The 20,923-nt window shown below is 45.7% G+C and overlaps 1 protein-coding gene across 1 annotated transcript in view; it reads right to left on the minus strand.

Moving 5' to 3' along the window:
• Positions 1–2,402, minus strand: part of NR3C1 (nuclear receptor subfamily 3, group C, member 1 (glucocorticoid receptor)) — a 56,578-nt gene extending 54,176 nt beyond the window's left edge. Inside the window, exon 1 of the mRNA XM_010001231.1 lies at positions 1,223–2,402. Coding sequence (XP_009999533.1) covers positions 1,223–2,397 — 1,175 coding nt within the window. The 5' untranslated portion in view covers positions 2,398–2,402. The remainder of the gene's footprint in view (positions 1–1,222) is intronic.
• Between the last annotated feature and the right edge of the window lie 18,521 nt (positions 2,403–20,923).

A 20,923-nucleotide genomic window follows, 5' to 3' on the forward strand; every position in this document is an offset into this window, starting at 1 on the left:
AAGTTGTCTTTCTGAAACAAAGAAGAAACCCTCACACACCTCATTCCAACCGTGGGAAACCAGAGCAAAGAATGTGAGGAGAGAACCCCAGGACCAGTGGATCACACTCTGGGGACCAGTTGTCAGTGGGGCAATACAAAAATGAAGCTTAAAACAGATAATCCATTAAAATTCCCCAATCACCATGTCTACGCACATGGACTCAAAGAGCCATTTTCTAACTCAGACTCCACAGACACAGGGTGGAAACCTCTTCCCCTGCTGACCCCGGGCACCGCCGTGTCAGCGTGTGTCAAACAAAGAGCAGCTGCGGGAAACACACAACAAGGTGTTCATCCTGAGCTGGGAACCATCGCTGGCTGCCCCCAGAGCCACCCCCCCAAGGCTGTGCCCAGCCAGCTTTCCCTTCACGGGCACAGAAGTGTTTTTCTTCAGTATCTGCACCAGTGAGCTGCTTGAAGAAAACACTACTACAAAGTCACCTAAATACGTACCGACCAGCTCCCTGGAAACACCCTGCTCTCAGAAAACCACCCCTGGACAAGCCCTCCTCCACACTTCTGTGTAAGAGTTAAATTGCAGTTATGTTTAAATCTTACTGCAAATATTCTTAGCTCTTTAAATGCAGTTATTAAACAAACTGATGAGTATTTCCTACCCAGAATCTTCTTGTCCATGTAAGGTAAATGCAATACCAAGCAAAGCTAAACCTCTAGTTCAGCTTAAAGGCAATCCCAGAATTTTACCCAGCAACCAAGTTATTTTTGTGCATAACATTTAAGTAACACTACGAAGAAAAAACCCAAACAAACCAAGAACCAACACACAGTGACTGATCCTCTAACACCTGAGAATGCAGTCGTTTTTGCACACACCTAAATACTTCCCTCTGTACTCCCCTGTGCACAGATCTGTCCACCACGTACTCCATTTTCCCTCTAGGTTGTTTCTTAGACATTTTTAAATTATTATTTCTTTTTAAAGCATATCAGCTCCCCTCCTCTTTTCCTCCCTTCAATACCAATGCCCAGTACTTGGTTAAAGTTGCTACTGTAACATGGAATAAAAACACACCAGAGGTGTCTGATCAGCCAGGGATACTTAACAAACGGAAAAGGCAGGACCAACTTCAGAAGGAAAAAGACCCAAACAAACCAGCAGGCACACGGCTGCGCTGAAAACACTTGTAGTATTTTAATAAAGAGCAATGAAAACTAATTACCTTGAATAGCCATTGGAGAAAGCAGGTCTGCCAGAGAGGTTGAGCGTTCCCAAAGGAGCTAACGTCTCATCCCCTGATCCCTGGCGCCTATTCCAATTTTCGGAACCGGCAGGAAGAGATGGAATGATACTAAAGATTGGTTTCTGATCCTGCTGCTGAGAGAGCGATGCAGTATTTAAATCATAGTGATACATCTGTCCTCCAGAGGTACTGACACCATGGATAGATATGGCAGAGACTTTAGTACCCAGCAGATTAGACCCAGGGAAATTTGCCTGACAATACACTGGGCCCATGTTTTCTTGCTTTATGCCAGGAGTACAGAGTTCAATGAAGTCTTCCTTTTCTGTTTTCACTTGAGGCATTGGCATTTTGGAACTGGGTAAAAGGTCACCACAGTCATTAACTTTAGGTTTAGTGTCAGACAAAACAGGAGGCTTGCAGTCTTCACCGAGACCTCCTTCCAGGAGAAACACATCATCTGCAGATATAGGGGACAGCAAGCCCCCGTCATCCAGCAACGGGTCGAGCCTCCAGGGGCTCCCGTTGGGCTCTTTGCCAGGCGACACCGGTGGCAATTCTAAATCCTGGAGAATATCCAGGGTGCTTTGGTCTTCAGGGAACAACTTCAAGTTGCCACCATTCGAGCCAACCTGGCTTGGGACTGCAGCTCCCGACTCCAAGGGGCCGCTGCGGCCAGCCATGCCCGGGAAATCCAGCTCCAGAGGTGCCTCAGAAGGTCCTGCTCCCTTCAAGTCCTCGGCCAGGCTCGAGGACTTGTTCAAGCTGGCAATACTCTCTTCCAGGAGCCTGAAGTCTGTTTCTCCAGAGGAGATGCCGCTTTGGCCCTGCTGCGAAAATCCAAGGTCGTTTCCCATCACTTTTGAGTCTGTCTCCCCCATGTACAGTCCCATTGAGAGCGACACTGCCTTGGAAAGGTCTGGCTGAGGCACATTGTTTACTAATCCTTTTGAAAAGTCAGCTAAAGCAGGTTGCTGGCTGGAATCTGACTGAGAAGACGTGGGGAGAGGAGATGCAGACACAGGGGCTTGTACAGAAGCTCCACCCCTGAAGGGTGGGTGAAAGTCCATTAGGATCCCTGCTTTGGTACTGCCGAGCGCATTTTTCCTTGTTTCGTGTTGATCTGACGAGTTAAGCAGTTCTTTGGATTCCATTACTTTATCATTAGCTATAAAAAGATCAGAAGCATTTGAAGTCAGCACAGCAAAGATATTTTAACAATAGCTTAAAAAAGAAAAAGGTCTAAAATCATTAGCCTGGTGAACCCAACTGAGCTGCTCTGCAAATCCAGCTGCAAACTGACACGAGCCCGTCTTCCTCAAACCTGCTAGTTTGGGTTGGTTTGGGGGTTTTTTTGTTTATTTCTGACTGCTAACAAGGAAGTGTGTTTTGTAAAGCTCTGCTAGACCAGCATGCAGTTCAGACCAAGGCATCTCTCTGAACACACTCTCCAGCTCCATCATCCAGCCTGGCAAGCAGGGAAGCAGAAGAATCGTTCAAGTACCCGATGTAGAGATTTCGGAAGGTGGTTTTCCCTGATATTTAGTCACATCTCAGGCAGGGGAGGACACACCCCGGCTTTTCCGAGCCGGTCCCTCTCTCCAGCAGGCTGGGGGCACGGCAGGCACAGCTCTCCTGTGCCACAGAACCCGGGAGGTTTGTTATTGCCCAGGACCGACACAGCCTCCCCGCCGCAGAACACAAGCCTCTGCTATCTTTACACAGGTTCAGCCCAAAATACAACTTGTCAACCTTGAAATAAACCCGATCCTTTAAATAAATCTCAAGTCTATAAATAAAAGCTGCCCAGAAATGAAGCAGCGTTTTTATGGGCTCCCAGCACGCTCGAGCTCACGGCCGTTCCCCGAACACATCCAGCACCGAAAAACAAACCTCCCAAGTTCCAGCTGTCCGTGTTTACTACGTTTATTTCCAGCACGGAGCATAAATATCGAGGGAAAGCAGCAAATTCTTAGGAAAACATTCCATAGGGTTTGCCTGGAGCCTCGGACCAACAACCCGCAGCTCCCCGAGACGGGAGGCGATGCCCCCCAAGCTCCAACCCGCCCACGGGGTGACCCGGGGGGCTCCCCACGCGTGGACGGGTCCGCGCGCCCCGCCCGCCCTTGCGATCACCACGCAGTTCCCGCGTGGGAACGTGGCTGAGGTGGCCCCGGCCGGGCCTGGGCGTCCCGAGTGGGAGGAACTCAAGGTGAAAACACCCCCCTGGCTCCCCCCGAGGGGAACCCGCGCTCCCACCCGCCCAGCGGGGCCGCGGGACGGGGGTGGGGGGAGCCCAGAGCCCCCCGGGACCCCCCGGCACGGAGACACCGCGTAAGGTGGGGCACTGGGGAAAAAAAAAATCGATCTACTTCTGGTTTTGCCCGTTTTTTTTTCCCTTTCTAACACGAAGGGGAGGAAAACCCGCCCTCGTTGGACTTGACAATTTCCCCCCACGTCAAAAAAAATAGAAAAGCAAAAAAAAAACAACCAAGCAGCGACCCACCCAGCGAAGGAAACGTGTCAAAAACCAGAGACACGAGCCGGCCCGAAGGAGGGGGGGGGGAAAAAAAAAAAAAAGGAAAGTCAAAAGAACTCGAACAGTAAAAGATTCTGAATTACTAATGAATATGATACAGCAGGTAAAACATAATAAAATTAACAAGTTCTAAATAGGATTCTTTTTACATAAGAATGTCTTTCTCTTCGATACTGCCCAATAAACTCTCTAAAGAAAGTTACAGTGTAAGTCAAACAATGACTTTATGATTAGCCTTTCTATGAATACAGACAAATCTATAAGCCTGATGATGAACTCAGTTACTACTCAAGTGTTATAAATCCTGTATCCCTATCCTATAAACTGAAATCACTGTATCTGAAAGGTTAGCCTTTTTGAGAGGCTATCTGGTCATTTTCTAGCAGAGAGGACCCACATATGGGATCATTTCCAGCAGGGAGGAACCACCTTTGAGCACTTTTTCTACACGCCTGTTGTGAGACTTTAGTTTGATGACTGACTCTCTCCAACCCTGCCATGTTCCTCAGCAGCTCCTGGCGTTATCAGATGAAATTATCCAGTCATGTCCTTGAATGTGTCTTTGATCAAACTCTTAGTTAACTTCAGAGTTCTCTCATCTTGATTTCAGGATATAGGATATAAGCTACTGCACACACATGTCATACAGGAGCATCACAGTGCCATAGACATGGAAACTGCCATCTCTGCTGAAATTTTATCTGCATTTATTTTGATTGAAAAGGTGATGGTTGGATTCTATTTTATGTTTTGTTTTTATATAGTTGTCAAATGCTCAGCTGTGTGAGTTGCATCCTCAATACTAGGCATGTACCAAAGGATCATTACTAACACTTTTGCCTTATTGTTTAACACCTCCTCTGAATTCTTCTTTCAGTGTCATCACACAATGAGCCATCTGCATTTGCTGGTTTTTGTGACACCTATTTATTAGCAACTAAAACTATGTTGATTTTGTCATCCATTTCTGAGCAGCCTTTCTGAGAATGTACTTTAGCAGAAGACACGTTCTACTAGCACTAGCAAGTGTAGAATTGGCTCCAACATAATAAAAACATATATTTTCCTAGTATCAAGGAAGAATTATGAACAGCAACTCATTCTCAATGTTTGTAATCTAAAATTTACTGGTTTATTTCACCTCTGCTGGTTTATTGCTCTTCACTGTACCTGCTATCTAAGAAGCTGTCTCAATAAAAAATGTCTGTCTTCCACTGACACAGGCTCACACCCATAAGTAGTTCAGTTCATTCCACAGAATAAAGTGTCTTCACAGAAGTTCTAGCAGAATTATTAGTACACCAACAGCAAAATATGACATCCCTGTACTAATAAAGAGATTTTCAGTGATGAGAAGCCTTGATTCCTTAAACATAATTTCCTTTTTGTTGACTCCGTATGGTTAAGGATAGAGGGATATAAATTGTATCTCATGGCCATTGACACCTTAGGAGTCTCAAGGGTGATTTTATGCCTTTGTTACTACTTTAGCATCAGAAATAATTTTAGATTACCCAGAATCTCACCATATAATTGGACTCTTAACCTTCACCACAGGGAGATTTTGACTGACATGCACCTGCATAAATTCTCATGCCATACTATCCTGCCAGAAAAATAGGTTTTTCTGCAGATTGTGAACTACTTAAGTAATCATCCTTTTAGCTTTTCATTGACTACCTGAGGTTTCCAAAATTCTGTGTTTTAATGACAGAACACGAGAGGTACAGGGGAATGCATCTTTATCCTTTATTTTGCCTTGACTAGTTGGGACAGACAGATTACCTCTGTGCCTGTGGCTAGCAAATGAAAACATAGTGGGGCTGCTGGACTTCCAGGAAACAAAAATAAGTCAGCTTCTAGGTGATCAGGTGTTCATGTAACATATTGAGAGATTTTTTTCTTTTGTTTTAGTCATTCACACTGTCTATAAATTACCATGGACACAAGTTCTGCACACTACACCCTATTAAACAGGATTCTGCTGCCTTCAGAATTGTTAATTATTAAGCGTTAGATTTATTTTCTAAGCAGGTTAAATATTTAATTGAATAGTCTGAGAATCTTTATTATATTGGCTCATTCATGACGGATCAGATATTCCTTATGTATTTTAATTGCCTAGATCTGGAAATATCATTAAATGGATGTTTTTTACCTTCAGTACCACCAGGTACTCTCAGACCTTGGGCAGCTGGAGGTGCGGGGGCACCCGTGGAAACAGACACAACCCGCCTCAAAATCGCCGAGGGGACGCGTTTGTCCCCTGGCAAGCGCTGCACGTCCGGGAGGGAACTTGAGCATCTCGCTGTGAAATGACCAGATCTGGGCTTTTCTTGCTTTCTTTTTCATAACAAAAAGCAACCGGGCGATTGCGCTGGGCTGGAGGTGTGGGTCTGGGCTGCAGAGGAACAAAACCCGGGCGGTGAGGGTGGGATGTTCCCGCTCCCGGGACAGCCCCGCTCCTGCTCTTCTGGGCAGGGAAAGACCAGAAAGTGTCGGTACAGAAGCAGAGCAGGAATTAAAGAAGCTGAGGGGAAGAGGCTGCAGAGCATCTCGGTTTCAGCTTTCCCTGAAGCTGCCCAGAATTCGGGTGGTGAGGGCAGAGAAACGGCGATTGTCTGGTTTATTAAGATATCCATCATTTTGATTTGGGACAATTAAATGAGCTCGGAGTTAATGACCAGATTAAGGCTTGCGCTGGGGCCGTGTTGACAAGCAGTTAGTATCTTGAAGTGGTTATTGTGGCACCTGAGAAGCTGCTTCCCACCACCGGGTACATCAGTGCAACATGGTTTTGCCTTTTCAGCTTTTTGAAATGCAGATCTGGGGATCCTTCCACGAGGAGGGGGAAGAAAAGACCAAGTAAACCCACAGATTTAAAAGCACAATTAGTCTGCCCTTACTTTTTTTTTAAGTAATAAGGCTTTTTACATTGAATTTCGGAAGATCTTTTAAAATGCAACATGCATGCAGTGTTGAGAGGTGGTTCCACAAAGTCCAGCTACTTCTCTGCAACCTCCCTGATCTAATGGGGTTTTGAAAGATGTATTTAAAACAGCCCTCAAGACTGTCATCTGGTGCTTCTTGAATGATGCAATGTATTTACAGCTCACAGGAAACACTTCATCCCATGCAAGGGAAACAGAATAGCAGAAGTTGGACTATTCACAAATGCTACAAGGTGTGGGAAGGCTGCAGGGGTTGTTGGTAGCAAATAAAGGCAAGAATGGCTCTCCAAGCATGAAATCCTGCAACAGTGCCTCTGGGTCTGTACCCGGGACATGTGCTTCCATGTACTGCTCTGTGAATGTTCTCCCTCAGAAACAGGCTCACGTGGAGACCCCTCCTGTCACTGGAATGGGGTAAAAAATGTGCGTATGGTTGGGCATCAGCCTGGGGAGAAGAGCAGAGCCACTGCTCAATGCACTGAACTCTCTGTGGTTTGAGTGGACTCTGAGACAAAGATGTTTATTTCTAAGACATTTGGATGAGAACATCTGTTTATAAACACACACTCGGATGCTTCATTACAGCTGCTTTTGCACAGTACTGGGCAGAACATTCCTCCTCTAATGAATAATTCTGTATCTTAATATCATCTTTCAGCCAAAAGGACCTGATTTTAGATCTCTAGACCCAATGTGCCCACCAGCAGCAGCCAGGGCCACCATGCACCAGCACAGCAGGGGAGCAGAGCCCACCCTAGGGGCTTCTCCCAGCGGCGGCAGGGAGGGCAGGCTGGGGCGAGGGGTGTGAGGGGTGTGCAGGGTGTGCAGGAGTGGGGTCTGGGCAGGGCACAGCCGTTCCCATTCTCGCTCTGCTGAAGGGTGTTTCTCCCTTGTTGCCAAGCCCAGCAGTGCTCAGGGCAAGGTGGTGTTTGGGTTTCTCTCCCAGCCGCGCAGCGCCAGGTGGGCTCGGCACTCCGAGCTGCTCCTTGTCATCAGCTCGCTGCAACACACCTGATTTTTGCCTGTCAGATTTGCTGCCTTTTAAATATTTTACATTGAATCGAGCAGATGAAAAACCTCAGGTATTTTCTGCCGCTGGTACATAAAGCTGGGAAAAGAATCTTCCTGTCTCTCCCATCTTTTAGCTACCAGTGCTGCTGGAACAGAGCCCTGCAGGGGCAGGGCAGGAGCAGCAGGCAGGGCCTGCTCCTCACCTGGCTGTGGATGGAGCTTTCTGCCTCATCGGGTCATCCTGTGGCCCCGAGACACCCAACCTGACCATCTCCCTTTGCTCTCCTTCACACAGAAATGTTCCCTAGGGCACTCGACATTGTGAGAACAAGCCTGCAGGTTTGGGCTAACACTGCAGCAGTAACGTGCCACACCTGTACAATACACATTAAAATGCACTATATGATGCTGATCTACTCTTAGTTTATAAATATGTATTAAGTAAATTAGGTTTTAAAAGACTTAGGATTTTTGTTCCTGTTCAACTAAATATTCAGAAGGTGATGGAGTGGACTGGCTGTAAGTCTATGCCTTGTGTTATGCTGCTGATTATTTTTGTCCCTTCCCTAAAAATCTATGAGTTCCTTAAACAACTGGCGTTGGCAGCTCCTCATGGAACATAATTAATCTTTAAAATACTCTAATTACTGAGTATGAGTTACTCGAGTTCAACCTGCTTTATTTCATAGTCACAGTTAATACACCTAAATGCTCATGGTCAGATGGAAGTGAAGGTGCTGATGAGCTTTAGAAGCGAGGGCACTGTTGTGACAAACATCAAAATCCTCTGCTAATAAATGTCTCCATCCTGATATCAAGCCACCTGGACCCTGACCAGCACACCTCGTCCCCAGCACACAGCCAGAGGTGGCACAGCTGCTCTGGCTCTCACCACAGGAACCTCACTGGTCCCCAGAAGAAAAATATGAAGAAGATTGTTACTGCAGCCTCAGAACATGTGGCTCGTCCTCCCCTGTGCCTGCCCAGCCCAGGATTTCTCCATCCTGCTGAAAGTGTCAACATAGGTAATAAGTTTTGTTTGGGGAAACAGCTTTTATGGCTTTGACTCCTGTTTGACACAAAGCTTAGGAAAACCACCTCTGCCACAAGCTGTCAACATTGTTGGTTGTTTTCTGCTAGCATGAGGAGAATGGTGATTTGGTAGCATTTGTACATTCCTTCTTAAAACTTAGAGGTAAAGGGATTTTTTTTGTTGTTTGGTTTATTTGCTTGTTTTGTTTTCAAAAATGCCACTAGTTCTTCTTTTCTAAGTGCACTGTAACAGTCATTATAAAACTACTGTGGCTGTTTTACATATCAATAGTTAATTAACTAAAGACTTGTTTTGTCCATCTCAAAATGTCTACAAGTGGCCTAAGTATAAATAGTCTGTGTAAGGAATGAAATATATTTGGACAACACAAGGAAGAATTGTTTCCACATGCTAAGAAATTTGGATTTGAGGAAGAACTAATAAATATCCTGAAAAAGCCAGGATCAAGAGAAGGACTGAAATACAGTTTCTGCCACTGCATTGTATTGCCAGTGACAATTTTGGCTGGAGATCAGTGCCTAATTTTGAAAGAGAATTTCAGCCACTGTAGGTCTGGTGAGCATCCAGTTTACCCAGTAGTTCTGTGGAGCCACAGGAAGAGAAGAGTGGTATGAATTGTCATACAACAGATTTAAATACATATATAAATGACTGCACATTCCAAAGCTACAGTGTAATAATATTGCAAAGAAAATGAGCCTCGACCTTAACAAACACTAATTATAGATATTATATTATATATCTAAGTGGAGACCACTGCTAGATCATTAAAATGTAACAGTGGCTCCCATAGAGGAGATGAGGCAATTCATGGAAACCCAGACCTGCCTTCAGGTCCGTGTACATTTGGTTGCAGCCCAAATGTCAGGCAGAGCCATCAGCAGCAGCGAGGGAGCTGGTGTGGCTGCTGCCAGCAGCCTGTCTGTCTGTCTGTCTGTCTGTCTGTCTGCCTGGGGCCAGGGCAGTGCAGCCAGCCCCAGGGAAGGCACCTCCTGCCCAAAGGCTTTGAAGGGAGCGTGCACAGCATCATCCACAGGAAGCATCTAGGTATAAAAATGGTCTGGAATCACACTGGGAAAAACATGAGCCCCCTCTGGACTCGAGGAAACAAAGAACTGTAAAATGATCATGCACAAGTACATTTACAACACGGGGAGATTTCTTTGGTTAGGAACTGCTGACAGGCCCAGCAAGAATAGAACTGACACGTGGGTCCCTGTTGGCAAACAGAGAAAGGCCACTGTGGGTCTGCACTAAATCATTCCGGTGCTAGAAGCAGGCTAGGAAAAAATGATTGAAGTTTTTCCAGATGAAGTGATGTGCTCATGAAATAAAATAGCAACAACTTTCCCTGTAACCTTGAAGAAATAATGTAGCAGTTCCTGGAGATCAGGTTCTGTTGGTTGGATCTACTTCACTTCCATAGGACAAAGAAGTTTGCAAGCTAAGGGCCTGACTTACCAGTATGTCACTCAAAGTACTGAAGTGGACATGAGTCATGTCTTTGATCTCTGAAGTAATTAATAAAAATAAGCAAAAGGGGAAAAAAACCCAAACAACAAACAAACAAAACCCAACAGATGCCAAAGAACAAGAGCTACATACCACAAACAATGGGGAATGGCAAGAATTTAGTCAAAGCAAGGACATGGTAGCACCAGTGACCAAAAGTCATGTCAAGGAAATAAAATCTTACTAAATAAATATTTGTAGAGATACCAGGAATTGGGAGATGATTGTTCAGAATTAGAGAGAACAAAGCATTTGCACTTTGGGAAGAAATAGTGCATGGAGTCCACAAACAGCAAGTCATAAAGTCCTTAAGCCTGCTTGAAGTATTTTAAAAAATAAGGGTTTCATTCCCTTTTCCTAGAAATGCTGGTTCTGTATCTGTGCATCAAAGACAGGTCACATAAAGCTACAGTTTTATCAGAACTCTTCTCCCTTTACAATCTGTTGTCTCTCTACAGAAGAGCAGTGACATGCCCCGTGTCCAATGTCTTCAAGATCTTTTAAGATCTTGGTTGTCTTGTAAGGAGATCAGTTTTGTTTCCTATCAGCTTGTAAGTAATTCTGTTAAATTCTTGAATATACTTCAAAACCATTCAGCTGGTGACTGCAGCCTGTCAATAATTCTCCACCTAAGCCGAAATGGAAAAGCAATGCTCCCCAGCTGCTGTTCCCACAGGCACAGGAACTCACTTCCTTGCAAGCAGGGGATGAGCAGCACCCTCTGACTGCAGAGTTGTTTGTCAGAGGGGACTCCTCCAAACCCACCCTAATTGTGCTTTTGCTATTATATTATTTTTGCTTCAGCAGGTCACAGGCTGAGGCACAGGTTCAGTGCCATGCCTGCCTTCATCCTCTTTAGGTTAAGAACTCTGTATTTTTTTCTACCTTTCTTTGTGATTTTTCCTGACTCTATTTCCTGTACTAGTCCTTCATCTGTTGTGACATAAATTGTCCTTTGATTTCCCATTAGGTCCCTCACTTCTACTTGAACCATTGTCCTAGTTTTTCCACCACCCTGTGCTCCCTCCTGGGCCCTTTCTCTTCACAAGTATTGATCTGTTTAATCCTGAATCCCTTTATTTCCTTCCCTGCTTGCCCAGAGTTTTTGTTGTCCCTGTAGCACTTAGAGAACAGAATATGCCCACTCTGGAGTCCTTCCTTCTCCCAGTGTCGGGGGCTGACATCCTCCCCCAGACCACAGCCACCTTCATGTGCTCTGCCTGTAATGGAGTCGTCCCAGGGCACTGGGCTCTGCCAGCTGCCCAGGGCATGTCTTAGCTTCCAGGAGCTGGGGCTGCTACACACATTAACCTGCTAATTAGGAAGAGTGACCAGTGAAGGCTGCACGGGCATTGCCAGTTGGAACCTGCTGGTATTAAGCAGGCAACCTGGAGAGGTGCAGACCTGTAGCCAGGGCAGCTGGAGTCTGTTGGCCCTTCTCAGGCTCATGCCTGAATTGAGCAAAATCTTTAAAGGGTACAGAGGGGAACTTTGTGTATAGCAAAACAATGACACAGACCTCCTGGCAAATGTCTGAATAAGCTCCAAGCTTCATCATAAACTGGAAAAAACCTGAAGCCTGTATCCAGTCGACACAGCCCCACACAGGGTTAAATCTGTCCCTGACATGATGTGATACCAGCTCCTCCTAGTTCCATCAGTGGAGAGTTTGGCCCTTGGTGTTTATTGAAGCCATAAGAACAATTGTGAGTGCTGAATCCACCCGTCTGTGGGTCTGTATTGACAAAACATGGAGTGCTGCTTTCTGCTGCAGCTGGTTTGTGTAAAGACAAAATTGCAACTGCAACTGGAAATTAATCTGAGGAGGTTCCGGTCCCACTGAGCCTTTCTGAATGCTCGGACAGAGAGGGGTAACAAATGGCTGAGGTTTTTAAATGCTGTGGCAAACAGACAATGGAAATGCATTGTTCAGACATAGGGAGAATTAATTGGGTTAATTGAGGAGGAGGAGCACACTGAGATGGGTATTGGGATGAAGTCATTTGTAAGTACACACAAACAACTGTGTTGTTTTTAAGCTTTGCAGAAACATCTGGCAACAACATGCGAGGAAGAGGAAACTTTTGTTTTATGCATCAAAACCTCTCTATGCAGAGAAGAAAACTCCAGCTAATTACAGGATGCCTGCAAGAAAAGAACCACCTTTGATTTCCCCAGTATTTTTTCCTGCAACACAATGCCTAATAAAAATCAGGAGGTAGTGACACGGAGCCCTGCACAGCCTGGGCCCTGTGGCACCATCAGCTGCCACGGGGCAAAGGGGCACACAGCTCCAGTGCCAAGGTGCTGGGAGTCTGAGAGGATGGATGCGTGTATTACCATGTAATCCTGACATGACAGGTACCTTTCAGGAGTACAGAACACACACTTACTGTGATTTAAAGCAAGTCCTACCTTCCCTTGTTAGCGATTTCAAATCACGTTCTATAAATTTAGGGTTTGTCAGCAATAAAACAGAATTATGTGCAGCTGAGTTCACTAATGAAAAGGAATTCAGGATGTGACACTATGCAGGTTTTAAGCTCAGACTCATGAGTAAAATATATAAGAATTTGTATAAGCAAGAGAGAAATATTACCACTAAAAATACATGTTATGAAATGTCATCTACCTTCTCAAACATCTGTCTTTACTGCGAGAGACACGACACCTCTTTCAATTGAAAACATAACTCCAAACTCTGCCACTTTTACTACTGCAGATGGGTCCTAATTTAGTCTGAGCCAAACCCAGGAACCAACAGGAAGAATTCTTTGAATTGCAGTAGGTGCTACGTATGAAGAAAGGATTTTAAAGTATTTTCTTAAATAACCCACACCTGAAATGGAAGAATTCATAGGGAGTCAAGTAAGGAGATGGGACATGAAGATTAAAATGCTTTTTCTTGAAACAAGACAAGAACATAGTCTAAATAAATGCAATGTGAGGTCTCAATCTGCTAAGTTCTTATGGAAAAAGTATTTGTAGACCACTGTCCTTATGCTTTTTGGTCCATCTTACTCCCTGTGTTGTATTGTTAAGGTATTTTCATGAACATAGCTTTTAAAGGACTCTAGTTTTAAACAGGCTTCTTCTGTGATTTTAGTTGGGAGATCTCACAAGAAACCTAAGGGCTTCAGAAGGTATTTGCTGGGTAAGGTTATACCTGGCATCAGTCTGACATCACACAGACTGGTGCTAAAACTGTAGTGCCAAGAATAAAGACAAATAAAAAGCAAATCCTATGGGCTCATGTGTAGCAGTAAGGTAAGTTTAAAGACAACCCAAACATGATGGTAATGCCAAGCCCTTTAAGACAAGTGTTTATTTTGCCAGCAGACACCACTGTTCTGGTATCTGCTACATCTTGCAGCAGTAAGCTCCACAGTGCAATTACACACTGCATTAAGTAAATGTGTCCTTTTGTTTGCTTTGAGCTGCAAACAATAATCTAATGCCACAAACTCCAGCTTGTCCATTAGCAGGAGCAGCTCATTGCTCCCCAGCATCCGATGGAGCTGTCTCAGGGGGCTCTTAACTTGCAGACCTCCCATATCCCCTGCTCTCCTCTAAGGCTTCCCCACTCCTTTTCAGACTGGCAAAAGCTGTTCTTTCGCTTTAATTGCAGCTCTTGACCTTTCCTATACTTTTTTGAGTTCTAGCATGTACTTGCTAAGATGGGCCAGCAGAATCACACACAGCACACAGGCTGTGGCAACACAATGCTGTTCTGTTTTGTTCTCTTCCTTCCCTCATAATTCCTGACATTCCAGTTGATTTTTCTGACAGCCAGCAGTGAGTTGATGTTTCCATAGAACGACGTATCTCCAATAACCCTTTTTTTCTTTGATGGCATTACCTAATTTACAGCTTTTCATTGCACACAATCATATGCTCCTCTTTGTGCATTTTGCTTTTCCTTGTGTGTGTCATGATTTCCTGGCCACAGACTCAGCCTGGCACTTTATCACCTGGTCACTTGCAGCTCCTTACAGTTAGATTTTGGTTTTATTACTTCAAATATTTAGTTATTTTCAGCAGCCAACCTTGTCACCTCCTGCCAGCTCCTCCTCTTTTCCAAGTCATTTATGAGTATTTGGAATGGCCCAGGTCCCTGTACAGATCCCTGTGGGACTCCACTAATAATCTTCTTTTGCTGTGAAACGATCGATTTCTTCCTACCTTTTGCTTCTATATTTTAACCACTTTTTCACCCTTGAAAGAATCTTTTCACTCTCCCCGGATAGCTCAGTTCCTCTTACATAAATGCTGCATTGAAGCAGCAAAAAATAGAAAGCAGAGGAACAGATCTGACCTTTTATCAAAAACAAGCAGCAAAGACAGAGGACAGACCCAGCACAGAATGTCAGTGAGGAGCTGCAGCAACCTGGAGGAGATCACCAGCTTTCTGCTGAGATGCACAAGAGCCTGCCTTGCCCCTGGAGACAAATGCCAGCAGTGCTCAGCTCCTGGCTCAGGAGGACAAATTGGATGGTTTGCCCAAGCACAAATTCACTTGTGGAATAAACTCCTGAATTCACAAAGTTCCATTGGGCCAGAAAAGCCCACAAACCAGAGGCTTTGGCTCTCCTGGAGTGAGGCAAAATTTCTAAGAAAAAGAAAAAAAGCCTCTTCTACGAATGAAGTTTTTGGTTGGTTGGTTTTGGGGTTTTTTTGTGTTGTTTTTTTTTTCAGGTGTGGTGTGAAACTACTTGTTAATTTGCAGGTATGAGCCAGACCCCCCCGTGCTGCCAGCACAGGAGGGTGACAGGGTGGCAGGGGCCCTGCAGCTGTGATGACTGATGGGGTTCACCACAGACGAGGAGAAGTGGAGGCTCATCATTGGCTATGAATTATTACCAACCCTTCCAGCAGGGAGCTGGGGAGGCTGCAGATGCTGCAGATGGTTCCCCACCCCCAGCACAGCCAGCACAGCTCCCAGCTGGTTGCAGAGGGGACCTGTGCCAGGCCTGGCTTTGCATCTCCTTCAGGCTGGAGAGCTGAGGCACCTCTCAGGAGCTGGAGCCCACGGGGGACTTTGAACGGTCAAGCATGAAGCCTTGCTACATCATTTGTCTAGGAGAGATGATCTGATGCCCGCCAGAAAAGCCCAGAAACCCGAGGCTTTGGCTCTCCTGGAGTGAGGCAAAATTTCTAAGAAAAAGAAAAAAAAGCCTCTTCTACGAATGAAGTTTTTGGTTGGTTGGTTTTGGGGTTTTTTTGTGGTTTTTTTTTTTTTCAGGTGTGGTGTGAAACTACTTGTTAATTTGCAGGTATGAGCCAGACCCCCCCGTGCTGCCAGCACAGGAGGGTGACAGGGTGGCAGGGGCCCTGCAGCTGTGATGACTGATGGGGTTCACCACAGACGAGGAGAAGTGGAGGCTCATCATTGGCTATGAATTATTACCAACCCTTCCAGCAGGGAGCTGGGGAGGCTGCAGATGCTGCAGATGGTTCCCCACCCCCAGCACAGCCAGCACAGCTCCCATCTGGTTGCAGAGGGGACCTGTGCCAGGCCTGGCTCTGCACCTCCTTCAGGCTGGAGAGCTGAGGCACCTCTCAGGAGCTGGAGCCCACGGGGGGCTTTGAACGGTCAAGCATGAAGCCTTGCTACATCATTTGTCTAGGAGAGATGATCTGATGCCCACCCAGCCCTGCCATTCCTGTTTTTTAGCCGTGTGTGAGCAGCAGCCCTGCCAGGTCACCTGCCTGGGTGGGCAGGGTCCCTGGGAAGCTCTCAGAGGGCTCTTGCTGTGCCCCCAGCAGGGCTGGGGAAGCCACAGGCAATGGCAGCTGCCCCGTGGCTCTGAGCAAGGCTGCTTGGGGTGGCACCAACTTCTGGGGTGCAAAGTCCAACGGAGCAGAGAGCAAATCACAACAGAGAAAAAACACCCCAAAACCCAGAGAGTTGAAAAGGGAAGGAGTTGACTGTGCTCCCCAAGGAGGGCTCCCTGGGGGCTGCAGGGCAGCAGGATCCAAGCACGGCACAACTATCAGTCTGTGCCCCTAAAGCAAACCCTCCTGGCCCCTGCTGCAGTCACTGGGCACAGTGTGCCCGGGGCTGAGCAGGAGGAGCCCGGGCTCTCCAGAAGTTTTCCAGGGGTTTGGAGCAGCTGGTGGCAGGGCCAGGTGGGCAGAGGGTCCCCTCCTGGTGCAGGGATGGGGGGACAGCACCCCTGCTGCTGCCAGGGGTCCTCCTCAGGACCAGCTCACCCAAGAGCTGGATGATTAGCCCCTTTGGACACGCAGAGAAGCAGGGTGGGAGCAGAAGGCAGAGGAGCAGGTCCCATTGCTGCAGAGGGTACCAGTGCCCAGGAACATGGGGGGCTGCCCCCAGGGGTCACCCACAGCGAGTGGGTCTGCCTTGGTAGGAGAACACACAACCAGCTGAAACAATCCAGGAACGGACACAGTGAGAAATCTACCCTCTGTCTTCTCACTCCAGATTTGCAACTCAGGAAACCCTGTGTTGGTCACACCTCTCTGCTGCAGAATTAAAAAATGGGAGGAACACCCTGCGTGGTGAAGGCTGAGGGCAGAGAGGTTGATGCCTCAGCTCTCCCCTCTAGAAACTCACTTGCTTCACAAGGCTAATAAAATGTTTATAATAGTTTATAATTGTGAAACTCTCCATGATCCACAGAAAGTTGAGACTAAAGAAGCATTTATTAATAAAACAATAAATGCTAATTTTAGAATGACTTTCAGTTACCCCCAAAGAGGAAGGAAAGAGAAGATTATGAGCTGTAACTTACACACAGACATGTAGAAACTGCAGGAACCACCAGAGGTTAATGTGTAGCCCTAGAAGCCTGTTTCACTCTCACATGAAAGCTCAGTATTTGACTCCTACCATTACTGCATAACTGGAAACAATTGAAAAGGCAAAAGCAAAGGCTTTGCAGTGTGGTCTCCTTGCCAAAACACTGCAAGGCCTGGGCTCTCAAGGAGCTGAGATAAGGAGACAAGAAAGTTAGAGGCCGGATGACAACAAATGCCATCATCTGTCCCATCAGCCTGACTCAGAGCTGGGGCTTGGGGCTTTCTGCCCCCTGCCCTGGGACTCCCCCTCCCCAGGGAGGGCCCGGGTGTCCCTGCAGTGTCTGAGCAGCCAGACACCCAGAAAAGTGTGAAAGTGAAACTCGGAGGTTATTTCTGTCCCCTGGCTATACCCCTCAGCAGGACACCCTCCCACTGTGTATCCCCTTGGCACTTCATACAGATAATAACAACTGCTCAGGAGAAGAGTAACACAAAATGGACAAATTCAATTAGGAAGAGATACTAAAAATATGATGTGAATTACCAAGCTAACCTGATCCATTTTAGCCTTGAGTTCAGCCTTTGTTTGATTTAGATGAGAAGTTCTAATCTGATTTAAAGGAGGCTTCAAAAAATTAATAGCAGATGTGAATGAAATAATGATTTTCATTCCTGATGATGTGACCAATGTTAGAGATAGGGGTAGGGAGCTTAATGAAAAGAGTTTGGCTTGTGTGCCTCTATGCTTTGCTGATATACAGCTTTCTCTCATTTAGCCAGGTGAAGAGTGATCAATCCCCCTTGATCTAAACACAGATATAAAAATTGTCAGCCTGAATTTCCTGCTGCTTTCCTCAAAATTTAATCAGTATCAAAATGATGTGATTTTGTTCTGCTGAAGGACAAAATATCTTCCCTAGAGGGAAGCCATTTCGGGGCTGTCCTTCAATATGGGAGGATCCTACAACTTCAAATCCATAGATGAAGTCCTGCATGTTGCTTAGATGGCCAGTAAAGCAACTCACTGTTATGTAAAAGGCAAAGGAAAATGATAAATATCATCTAGATCCTTAGACAGGGCTAAATGTTGCCTTTGCCTGACAGGGAGCTGCCCACCTGAAGCATCTGGAGTTTTCAGCTCAGAGCTCAGGTAAGATCTGCACACACAGCACCAGGACCTGCTCTCTGCAACCAAAGCTTTCTTGATGAAAATATCTGTTATCATCCAGAAAAGAAGAATTAAAGAAATGGTGTGTAAAAACGCGTGTGGCAGAGTGCACAAAAACTTTAGGGGATCAGAGAATTGTTGCTTCAAAAGGCTCAGAGATAACTGAATTTTCTGAACTATTTTGCTCTGCACATGGAAGAGCAGAGTTTGTGGATTGTGGGATTTTACTGAGCACAGCTCATGGAGGGACCAGCTGGGCTCACTGCTGGGACATCATCACATATTGCCTGGTGTTCCTCCCCAGTCTAAAAGAACAAAACTGTGATGGTAAAAAATCCTCAGCCCAAGAAAAGGCTGAGGAGTCACCAAGACCCCCAGCCCTGCACAGGACAGTGCACCACTGACCCCTGTGTTTTCCAGCCCCTGCCTCTCCCTTACCAATAGCATTTTTCAGATGTTCTATCAGTTTTTGAAAGCTCTAGACTACAGGAGAAATTTGGGTAAATGATTCAAGTGGCCTCTTTAGAACATGACCAAGCTACTAGGCTGAGGGGTAAGTGACTTCAACCTTCTCCTCCCCTGCCCTGTCCCACTTACTTAGCAGCATTTATGATCTTTAAGCATTGGACTGAAGAGAGAATACAGAGACAAAGATGTTTGTTTTCCCAGTGCCAGATGGATGGATTCAATTTTCAGATTCCTTAAACTGCCAACATTGGGAAGTTGTAAAAAAAAAATAATTAAAAATTATTTGTTTTAAAGATCTGTGATAGTTTCTATCAACTGCACAGGAGATTCCTGGCATTCATCACCAAACTGATGTCACATGTACATCAGTTGCACCTGAGGATGCTACATTACTGAGAAGTTTAGGTAAGGTAAACCAAAAGTGACTATAGCACTTCTTTTTTCTCCTACCACCTTCGTTTTAACCACAAGGACAACTCTATCCAGGGCCTTTGGACTTTTTAGAGAGGCCCCTTTACATTCACTTCATTCCTGCTTTGGAGGGAGGCAGGACTCAGGTGTCCAGGTGAAACACCTTCCAGTCCACCCCTGACCCTGGATCAGAGGTCAGAGCTGCACACATTGGGAACTGCTGCTGAGAAGGGGCCGTTTTCCCCTCAGCACTGAACACTTTTCACAGCTGGGGAAGCACAGAAAAGGGAGGTTGTTACTGTGAAGCTTTTTACTTCCCATCTTTACATTCATATTAATTTAGATTAAGATTTTTAAACCAGACTTTGAGTCACTGAGAATTGGATGAAGTTCCTGAGCTCCCCTGACAACTTTCCACCTGAGCCAGAACCCCATTCTTCTTGATTTTCAGAGCTGTTTTAAGATGGTATTTTTCTTATTTTTACAAGCCCCAGATGTTCTTCTAGGTAGACAGAGGGGTTAAACTGCCAGTGTGCAAGTCCCTGAGCAGGATGGTGGCTGGGACAGCTGGGCAGGCAGCACCTTCCCGGCCAGGACAGGGAAGAACAACAAACCTGGAGCCTGGCTTCAATAAAAGGACCAGTTCAGTTCAAGGGCTGACTGTCCATAGGAATTAATGTTTATAGGAATGCTAAAAATAGCTCTCAGTGCAGTACATGTGCTGGAGGGATAATTTACAAGGGATAGAGAGAACAATAAGGGCCATGCAATTACAGAGCCACTGGTGATCGTCCAAAAGAGTCACCAAAGGGAAAGCAATTAATTTCTTTCCTGGGCTGTGATGTGTGTGTACAACACATGCACAATGACACCACAGTTTGTACAAATGTCTAATTTCATTATTTTTCAGAAGCAGGGATTTCTACACAGGCATGTTAGTGTCTGCTGTGGCAAAATTAAAAGTACTGGCCCATTTTGCTCCGAGTTAGTCTAACTCTCTCTTCTAGGCACTGGCTCTCATTGCATGTTGGTCTCAAGACAGAAGGCCATCCATTCAAAAATCTGATGGTAAATCCAGGTACTGCTCCAAGGGCTACACATTTCATGGTGAATAATGTAGTTCCAATCACTTGAAGTGAATAGTGCAAGTTCTGGAGTAAGTCTGATGCATTTAAAGTGGGGGTTGGTGCATTAAATCTGTTTGTGCTCTGGAAGACCTGGAAAGCACTTGTGACCCACACGTTGCCATGTCCTCATGTGGAATCCTTGCAAAAGAGATCAGCTGCAGCCCCTCAGCTCCTGCACAAGACAGCAGCAGCCAGAACAGCAGCACATGTGTCGAGCAGGGGGTACTGGGCAGCAGTTTGCCTGTTTCCTTGCTGTTTGGTAGGAAACAGAGATAACCAGGTACAGGCCAGACAGATGAATTAAACAGCAAGAAGTCACATTAGAGAAAAACGAGCACCAATAAAAGATGCAAAAAGCCAGTTTTCAAGCCAGTTTTGAAGAACCAGACTCCTTCAGTCTTTCCAAACTGAAGCTGAAGACATTTTTCATTCATTCTCTTGCTGTTAGGTCACAAGATCAATTTTCCATTCTGCCTTTAATCTTAACTCACAAGGACTTAAACTAAAAGGGTTTTTTTTAAGCACTGGGTAATTTTTTTTGCAAGGGAGGATCTGAGAAAATCTAACAAGATAGAGCCAACCCGATCAGCTTCCTCCAGCCTACATCACTCTTTTTTTGAGTTTTGTTTCCTTAAAGGAAATAGACTCATTCTGCTTACAGACCTTTTATTCCTGCT

This window comes from Chaetura pelagica, unplaced genomic scaffold, assembly GCF_000747805.2.
Source record: "Chaetura pelagica isolate M959 unplaced genomic scaffold, ChaPel_1.0 scaffold177, whole genome shotgun sequence".
NCBI lineage: Eukaryota > Metazoa > Chordata > Aves > Apodiformes > Apodidae > Chaetura > Chaetura pelagica.